General features: G+C 35.7%; 2 protein-coding genes across 2 annotated transcripts; one reads left to right on the top strand and one right to left on the bottom strand.

Annotated features, from left to right (window-relative positions):
- Positions 1-936, top strand: LOC308658858 (olfactory receptor 6C2-like; the record flags this gene model as incomplete). The annotated part of the gene is made up of 1 exon (XM_081311773.1): positions 1-936. The coding sequence occupies one exon, from the start codon at positions 1-3 to the stop codon at positions 934-936; it is 936 nt and encodes a 311-aa protein (XP_081167899.1).
- A 6974-nt stretch (positions 937-7910) lies between these two features.
- On the bottom strand, positions 7911-8870 carry LOC308658807 (olfactory receptor 6C6-like; the record flags this gene model as incomplete). The annotated part of the gene is made up of 1 exon (XM_081311729.1): positions 7911-8870. The coding sequence occupies one exon, from the start codon at positions 8868-8870 to the stop codon at positions 7911-7913; it is 960 nt and encodes a 319-aa protein (XP_081167855.1).
- Between the last annotated feature and the right edge of the window lie 1517 nt (positions 8871-10387).

The following is a 10387-nucleotide window of genomic DNA, read 5'->3' as shown; positions in this document are numbered from 1 at the left end:
ATGAGAAATCACACAATAACAACATTTATCCTGCTGGGACTGACAGATGACCCACAACTGAAGGTCGTGATTTTCATCTTTCTCTTTCTCACCTACATGCTGAGTATAACTGGGAACCTGGCAATCATCTCCCTCACCTTGCTGGATGCACGCCTCAAAACTGCCATGTACTTTTTCCTACAAAACTTCTCCTTCTTAGAAATCTCATTCACAACTGCTTGTATTCCCAGATACTTGTACAGCTTATCAACAGGGGATAAGACCATCACATATAACAGTTGTGCCATTCAGATATTTTTCACTGATCTCTTTGGTGTTACAGAATTTTTTCTCCTCGCCACCATGTCCTATGACCGATACATAGCTATCTGCAAACCTCTACACTATGTGACCATCATGAACACCAGAGTGTGCAGAAGACTCATCCTTTGTTGCTGGACAGCTGCTTTGTTGGTCATACTCCCACCATTTAGCTTGGTCCTGAATCTGGAATTCTGCAACTCTAATATTATTGACCATTTTGCCTGTGATGCAGAACCCATCCTAAAAATCTCATGCACAGAAACATGGCTCATAGAGCAGATGGTTTTAATTTGTGCTGTTTTAACTTTTATCATGACTCTCATATGTGTAGTTCTATCCTATGTATACATCATTATAACTATTTTGCAATTCCCTTCTGCCCAACAAAGGAAAAGGGCATTTTCTACCTGTTCTTCCCATATGATTGTGGTCTTCATAACCTATGGGAGCTGTATCTTCATCTATGTTAAGCCTTCAGCAAAAGATTCAGTGGCTATTAACAAGGGAGTGACAGTCCTTGTTACATCCATCAGTCCCATGTTGAACCCTTTCATTTACACACTGAGGAACAAGCAAGTAAAACAGGCCTTCAAGGACTCAGTCAAAAGAATTGCATTGTTCTTAAATAAGTAAGTGAATTTGCTATTGTAAAAGTATTCTAAGTGTACTGAAAAGATTGTTGATCTCTAAATATGTATATTTGACTTTTTACATCATTCCTTTCCTTGCAAGGAAAGAGTTTCAGGATAAGTTTTCTCAAAAAGAAAACCTACCACCAGGCAACTAAAGGACTTCACATAATAGAAAATCTGAAATAACCTGCAAAAAAAAAAAAAAAAAAACAGAGTCAATGCATTCACCACATATTTGGGATTGAGTAATTGTGTTGATAGACTTTCTCAATTCTAATATTTTTATTTATATATGACAGTAGAATGCATTACAATTCTTATTACACATATAGTACACAATTTTTCATACCTCTGGTTGTATACATAGTATATTCATACCTATTAATGTCTTCATACCTGTACTTTGGATAATAATGTTCCTCACATTCCACCATCATTTATAAGTCCATGCGCTCTCCCTTCCCATTCAACCCCTCTGCCCTATCTAGAGTTTGTCTATTCCTCCCATGCCCCTGTTCCCTATCCAACTATGAATCTGCCTCCTTATATATATAAAAAATTTCAGCATTTGCGTTTTTGGGATTGGCTAACTTCACTTAGCAAAATCTTCTCTTACTCCATCCATTTACCTGCAAATTTTATGATTTTATTCTCTTTTATTGTAATATTGCATCGTGTATATATCCCACATTTTTAATCCATTTGTCTCTTGAAGGGCATCTAGGTTGCCTCCAAAGTTTAACTATTGTGAATTGTGCTGCTATAAACATTGATGTGGCTATGTCCCTGTAGTATGCTGTTTTTAATCCCTAGGTTATAGACTGGGGAGAGGGATAGCTGGGTTAAACAGTGAGTCCATTTCCAATTTACAAGGAATCTCCAAACTGCTTTCCCTGTTTGCTGTATCAACTTGCAGTTCCACCAGCAGTGTATGAATGTATCTTTTTCCCCACATCATCACTAAGACTTATTGTTGTCTGTACACATAATAGCTGCCATTCTGACTGGAGTGGTATTGATTTGCATTCCTCTAAGGCTAGTGATGATGAACATATTTTCATGTATTCATTGATTTCTTGTATATCATCTTCTGAGAAGTGTCTCTTCAGGCTCTTGGACCATTTATTTATTGGGCTATTTGATTTTTCAGTGTTTAGCTTTTTGAGTTCTTTATATATTCTAGAGATTAGTGCTCTATCAGATGTGTGAGGGGTAAAGATTTGCTCCCAAGATGTAGGTTCTCTATTCAACTCACAGATTGTTTCTTTTGCTGAAAAGAATTTTTAGTTTGACTCCATCCCTTTTATTGACTCCTGATTTTAATTCTTGTGCCACAGGGCTCTTATTAAGGAAGTTGGGGCCTAATCCCACATGATGGAGAATAGGGCCTACATTTTCTTCTATTAGACATAGGGTCTCTGGTTGTATTCCTAAATCCTTGATCCATTTTGAGTTGGGTTTTGTGCCTGGTGAGAGATAGGGGTTTAATTTCATTTTGTTGCATATGGATTTCCAGTTTTCCCAGCACCATTTGTTGAAGAGGCTATCTTTTCTCCAATGCACATTCTTGGCACCTTTGTCTAATATAAGATAATTGTAGTTCTGTGAGTTAGTCTCTATGCCCTCTATTCTGTACCATTGGCCTACCAGTCTGTTTTGGTGCCAATTCCATGCTGTTTTGCTACTATTGCTCTATAAGGTCTGGTATAGTGATGCCACCTGCTTCACTCTTCTTGCTAAGGATTGCTTTAGCTTTTCTGGGTCTCTTATTTTTCTAGATAAATTTCATGATGCCTTTTTCTATTTCTATGAGGAATGTCATTGGGATTTTGATTGGAATTGCATTAAATCTGTATACTGCTTTTGGAAGTATGGTCATTTTGTTAATATTAATTCTGTCTATCTAAGAGCAAGGTAGATCTTTCCATCTTCTAAGGTCTTCTTTGATTTCTTTATTTGGGGTTCTGAAATTTTCATTATTTATATCTTTCACCTCTTTCATTTAATTGATACCCAAGTATTTTATTTTTTAGGCTATTGAAAATGGTGTAGTTTTCCTTCTTTCTCTTTCTGAGGATTGGTCAGTGATATGCAGAAATGACTTTGGTTTACGGCTGTTGATTTTATATAAAATTATAATATTTAAAGCCTTTTCTAAAGCATGGCACCATTTCAGGCAGTGGGGATGAAATAAATAGAAAACCCACTAATTTACTGTCCTTTTTGAGTCTAGTGTTTTAATGGATTTATGGAAGCAGTGAATTAAAAACATGATAAAACCTATTACATGTAAATTATAAACACAAAAATAACCACTAAAAACAGATGCATTTCAATGTTTAGTAAACATCTGTATAAATGTATATTTCAACATGGAAACTGAATTATAAAATATGAAATCCTACAAGTTTGAATACTCTGAAAGTCACAGGGCAAATGAACTAAGTTTAATAGAATTTACATGAAGTAAGATGCTAAAAATTCTTTTCCTAATTTTTTTTTAGTTTTGATGGATCTTTATTTTATTTATTTTATTGGTGCTGAGGATTGCACCCAGTGCTTCACACATGGTACGCAGGTGCTCTACCACTGAACCACAACACTAGCCCCCAAAATTCTTGAAAGATTTTATTTGCAAGGCAAATGTTCATATATCTATAAATTTTTTTGGTTTTATGATTTATCTATAACTAATCTTTAGCTGTCAAGAAATTATAATTAGGGGCTGGGAATGTGGCTCAAGAGGTAGCGCGCTTGCCTGGCATGCGTGCGGCCCGTGTTCAATCCTCAGCACCACATACCAACAAAGATGTTGTGTCCGCCGAGAACTAAAAAATAAATATTAAAAATTCTCTCTCTCTCTCTCTCTCTCTCTCTCTCTCCCCCCCTCACTCTCTCTAAAAAAAAAAGAAATTATAATTATTACATGACTATAAAATTATTTAAAAAGTAAAATTGTGAGGGGCTGTGGATATAGCTTAGTAGGTAGAATGCCTGCCTAGCATGCCCAAGGCCCTGGATTCAATCCCTGCATCACAAAAAAAAAAAAAAAAAAAAGAAATTGAAAAACATGGAATATATGTAAATTAGCCATATAAATGACTACAACTCAATGTAAATTTATGGAAGCTGTATCTCCTTCTATTTCAAGTTTTCAATCTGTTGATCTCATAATAGGTAAGGGGCATTATTGCAATATAAACAACTACTTCTCCTCCTCCTCCTCCTCCTCCTCCTCCTCCTCCTCCTCCTCCTCCTCCTCCTCCTCCTCTTCCTTCTTCTTCTTCACCAGGGAGTGAATCCAGATACACTTTACCAATGAACTATACCCCCAAGCCCTTTTTTATTTTGAAAGTGGGTCTCATAAGTTGCTTAGTACCTTGCTCAGTTGCTGAGGCTGGCCTCAAAATTGTGGATTTCCTGCCTCAGCATCCAGGGTGGCTAGGATTACAGCTATGCACCAACACACCTGGCTGTTTTTAACAGCCATAATGAAAGAATCTCAATGCAACATGCCTTTTTTATTAACTATTATTTTAATGGTACAACTATATGAGATATAATGTTATAATTCAATAATTCAATATAGACGTAAGGTATATAATGATCAAACTACCTTGCTGTTAACATTTCCAACTATCAACATTTTAAAAATGTTTTGTCAATGCATCTTATCAATATAAGATTCATACTATGCAAATGAAACTTACTTATGGGTTAACAACTAAAGGAACTATTGGATAAAAATTTAAGTGTTGTGACGCACTAGTATAATTTGAGATTTTCTGGAAAAAAAATTAAATTTTGCATACATAATTCAATATAAACAATTGGAATGGAAATATATAAATTATGCCACTTTTTAGATCAACACCTAGTAATACTGACCAGGCAAGAAGGGGAATAGAGTAAAAGGAGTTAGGGATGTGGAGAAGCTCTATCTAATAAAGGCATTTTGGGGCCACTAATATTTTCAGTTGTTCTACAACACTACCTCCAATTTGCTCTCCAGTTCTGATTCTGATGACTTCTCTTTTCATCATTTTTGCAATTTAGTCCAAACTTCCCACATTTTTTCAGTGGACCCAGTTCATGCCCTAACTCCAAGATTAGTTAACACTATTAATTATATTCTTACTGTTCTAAATCCCTGATATGACAAGCACTGGGTGTTTATGAATGGAAATCAGTGAACTTAGTGACTAGTGAGTTATTAGAAATTCTGTTTCAAGAAGTTTAGATTGCAGCTAGGCACAGTGGTGTACACCTGTAACCAGCAACTAAGGAGGCTGAGTCAGGAGGTTCACAAGTTTGAAGCCTACCTCAGCAAATTAGCAAAGCACTAAGCAACTTAGTGAGACCCTGTTCAAAGTACAAAAAAAAAGACTGGAGACGTAACTCAGTGGTAAAATGCCTCTGGGTTCAATCTGTGGTACAAAAAAAAAAAAAAAAAAAAAAAAAACTTAGATTGAAATAATGCTCTTCACCTATCTTGAGATCAAGATAGTGGAGGAGACCTATAATAAAGTTACCTGAAGCTTTGGGTTCACTTAGAGAAGATCTAATGGCCCAGATTGAGAAGCAACAGCAGGCCATATTCAGAGCCTTTTTTCACAGCTAGTATCCTAAATTTCTTGAAATGTCCAAAAAATGTTAATCTTGAAAGCTTATGCTATGCAAGGTCATATGCTAAGCATTTTATATCTAATAATTTTATATTTACAGAAATAGATAACAGTTTCATAAGGAATACATCTATCACAGTATTAAGAAGTTATCAATTTAAGGCCAATCTTGTTTATTAAATGTTTTTGTAGTGCACCATAACTATACATAATACTGCAGTTAATTTTGATATAATCATACATGCATTCAAATATATTTCTTGTCCTATGCATTTTATTTTATATACCTCATTCCACTGTCAATGAAGCTATCTTTATTCAAATTCCAAGAGCATGTCTATTTTGTCTAGTACAATAAATGTTCCTAGATAAATGTTTGGAGAAGTAATAAATGAAAGAATTAATGAGCATAGTTTTTTCCCCCTAGGGATTGTAATTCAATGACTAAGAAATTATTTGTCCTAGAAGAGCTTGGAGTAGAGATATTGTTCTACAGAGATATATAGAGATCATAAAACATAGACCTGTTTTAGATTGGCAAAATTAAATTGCTTTAATAGTAATATATTTTCTTATGTAGGTTGCTCTTTTTTCCTGATTCTTCACTATATCAGAAATTATCTACTTTGTCCTGTAAAAACATGCTTACCAACCAGGACATGAACATTAGTAGATTTCATGGACTTAAGCATTCATAATGGACAGGAACTTCAAACAACCCTATATTATGGGAGAAAATTGAGTAACAAGATGAAAAATATTTCTTATCCCTCCCCACCTGTCCACAACACTGATATCGCTCTTTTTTTGGGGGGGGGGGAGAAAGGAGTAATGAGATTGAACTCAGGGGCACTTGACCACTAAACCACATCCCCATCGCGATTTTATATTTTATTTAGAGTCTCACTGAGCTGCTTAGTTCCTTGCTTTTGCTGAGGCTAGTGTTGAACTCAAGATTCTCCTGCATCAGCCTCCTGAGCCACTGTGATTATAGGCATGTGCCACTCTTTGAGCAGAGCCAGTGATAGAAGCAGTGCTTTGCACTCTATGATACCATGCTTTAGTCATTAAATCTTCATTGAATTATAGGTTGCTGAGTCAACATCACACATGACTTTCCTAGTTGTTCACTAACAGTAGAGGACCAACTAAGAAGCCATTTCCCAGAGTTTCCTTCTCAGAATGGTAAATTAAAACCATGAAAGGACGTTGTGCAAAAATTGGATGTGGGAAGAGAAGCAAAGGTTATTATTCTCCAGAGGTGTAGTCAGGCTGCTGAGTTAACATGATATCCAGAGTATCTTCTCATTAAGTATTTGAGAATTACCTACTTTGCTTCTAAGGTTTTCATAAGTACTCTCCAAGAAACTACTAAAGTTCATTGCCATTTTCCACTCACATTCTCTATACCTTTTCTACATGGCTCCAACCTGAAATTTTCAGTATTAATTTCCTCAACATTTTGTCGTCAACACTCACACTTTGGCTTTTGGCTCCCTCAGGTCTTCAAAAGCAAGATGAATCTTGGAGTCTACTGAATTATAAAAACAAATAACTCAAGTATAGTTTCAGCTAAAGGGGGTCATAAGGAGAGCAACAAAACGTGGAATGAATTTCTCTACAGGTATCTTTCTTTTTTATTTTTTCCTTAAGGGATTATTTCTTAAGCTTCTCTGGAAGATGGGAATTGAGGAATGAAATCAGCAAGACATGAGGAGATAGTCCATTCCCCTTTGACAGATTTTATTTCAAAAGGACATATGAAAGGATAATTTTCAGGGATTGGCATTCAATTTATTAATTTTTCACACCAGAAAAAATAAAGATTCCATTTTGTGGAGAGATTCCTCAGAAAGTAAAATATCACAGTATTGGAGTAAGGGAGGAAAAACTATGGAACGGACAGGAGACATGCTGCTAAATCACAACAGCATAAAGAAGAAGCTGTGGATGCCTGCAATAGCATGGGTGAACTTTGCTATGTTGAACAAAAGAAGTCAGACATGTCATTCAAACAGGGTAGTTTCTTTCATATAAAATTTCAGAACAGGCATGACAGGCATTCAGAACAGTTACTAAAGATCATCATTGCATACTCTGATTCAATGGCAGATGGAAATGTTTTTATACACATGCTTTAAATATATAAATATTTCTCCAAACCAACATAAAAATTTATATATAATGAATTGTAGGTTGACTTTCTTTCATGGGTTAGTATCATCTTTAGAGTTCAGAGACTATGAAGTAAGAACCAAACCCTGTGTTCAATTATTTTTACTCCAAATGACATCTATTTATGTTTACAAATAACTTATTTGTAATTATTTTGATTCCAAAGGAGAAACATTTATTTATGTCTAAACTCTGCCTTGTTGTTTTCAAAAGAACAAAACCTTTGGAGCATATGCTTGAGAGCTTCTTTCACCTGCTGGTTCCTCAGGGTGTAAATGAAAGGGTTGAGCAAAGGGGCAACAGAGGTATTGAGCACAGCTACACCTTTAGTTAAAGTCACCCTTTCTTTTGCTGATGGCTTCATATACATGAATATACAACTTCCATAAGTGATAGAGACCACTACCATGTGTGAGGAGCAGGTGGAAAAAGCCTTCATTCTTTGTTGAACAGAAGGGAATTTGAGAATGGTTTTGATGATGAATGTGTAGGAGAGGACCACTAATAACAATGTGACGGCAAGCGTCAACACAGCTAAGACAAAGGCCATCAATTCTATTAAATGTGTATCTGTGCAAGAGATCTGCAGGATGGGGGAAGTGTCACACAGAAAGTGATCAATCACTTTGGAAGCACAGAAATCCAGTTTGAGTCCCAGGAGCAAAGGGGGGAAGATGATTAAGAATCCAGCTGCCCAGGAGCTGAGCACCAGTTGGTAGCACACTCTGCTGTTCATAATGACTGGGTAATGCAGAGGTTTGCAGATGGCAACATAGCGGTCATAGGACATGGCAGCCAGGAGGTAAAACTCTGTAATCCCTAGTAGGAAAAAAAAGAATAATTGAGTTGCACAACAATTGTAGGAAATTGTTCTGTCTCCAGTGAGAGTGCTTATCAGGAACCGTGGAATGCAGACTGTTGTGAAGGAAATCTCCAAGAAGGAAAAATTTCGGAGGAAGAAATACATTGGAGTCTTGAGGTGGGGATCCAGCAGGGTGAGGAGGATGATGGTTAAGTTTCCCATCAGGCTCAAGATATAATTGAAAAATAGAAACAGGAAAATCACAATTTGTAGCACAGGGTCATCTGTCAGTCCAAGTAAAATGAACTCTATCTCCACAGATTGATTCTTCATTTCTCTTTTGTCCTATCAAATTTACAGAAAATAAAAACTAATATCATGAGTAAGAAGTTAGTTCTTCCTTTTCAGCTATATAAAACTCCATTTTCAAAAATTTTCCAATTCACAAATATTTCTCAAATCAGCTTAGATTTCATCACAAGGAACATAATCCACACTTCATTCATCATCTTTATGAGAACACTGAGAGATCCGTCCTTTGTCTAGAACTTAGTGTGACCTACTCACCAGTTTATAGGACATTTAATAGTCATTTGAAATGTATCTCCTCAATTTGATTCATGTTAATCTATAACTAATCTTTCAAATATTTTATGACAATAGGTTTTCAAATATTTAATTTTTTTTTTGTCTTGGGGATTGAACTGAGAGGTACTTAACCACGGAGCCACATCCCCAGCACCTCCCCACACACTTTATTTATTTAGAGACACAGTCTCACTGAGTTGCTTAGGGACTCACTAAGTTGGTGAGGCTGGTTTTGAACTCAGAATCCTCCTGGCTCAGCCCCCCATCAGCTGCTAGAGTTATAGGCGTTCACCACCATGCCTAGCTTGTGTGATCAAGCAAATTATCATTCAAGTGACACAATGATTACACGAAATAGCTTTCTTCCAAGTAGCCAACATAACTAGAAATTTATGGATACATATAATAGTATAGGAAATTTCTAAGAAAGAAAAAATATATGAGAATCCAGTGAATATACAGCAGGGTGAGTGAGGGGATGATCAGATCAAAGCAGTGCTTAACAAATATTTGTGAAGCTGGAACATAAATAACACAACATTCAAATGTGGGTCATTTGAATTCACTAAGATAAACACTGTCACTATTGTATGCTTTCCCATTACCATGTTGTGTCTTTTATCATGTCTGAATGGTGAGAGTAGAAGGAAAGCTCTATCTAATAACAGTGATAGCTAGTACTGAAGTTATGGTTAGCAAAATTATGTTTCAGGTAGAGTTATGCAATGCTCATTTATGAATTGCAGGTAGTATGCTGGTAGAGAAAGAGATAATGTTTTTCTTCTAGTTATAGCTTTAAAAACAAATAAGACCCAGTGGTGTGCAATGGACACTAAAGGTTTATTGAAGCAGATAAATATAAAAAGGTGTTTGTGATATGTCATTAGAAGGGAACTACATCATGAGAAGAAGAGAAGGGTTATAGAAACCTAAAGACAAAGGACACTTTTTAAAAGTTAGATGAATGATTTTAAGGAAAAAAATGAATCAATAAAATTTAGAAAGATAATTATATAGAGAAGTAATAAGGGAAGAATTTTTAAAACATAATATGCTTATATTATTAAAACATACCTCTTTGCTTATTCCCTAATGTGTAGACTGCAATCATGAGTATACTTTAAGTCAGAATGATCTAGAGGGGGAAAATATGTGATGAATTTCAAAATTACACTGCATTGTTGGACTGGTTTTCAGATAAATTTTGGATAGCATCTACAGCCTTCTCAAAATAATGATATGGAAATGTCAGGCAAACAAGC

The sequence above is a fragment of the Spermophilus citellus genome (assembly GCF_964194105.1).
Source record: "Spermophilus citellus genome assembly, chromosome: 10".
NCBI classification, from domain to species: Eukaryota; Metazoa; Chordata; class Mammalia; order Rodentia; family Sciuridae; genus Spermophilus; species Spermophilus citellus.
This window is presented reverse-complemented; position numbering and strand designations above follow the sequence as displayed.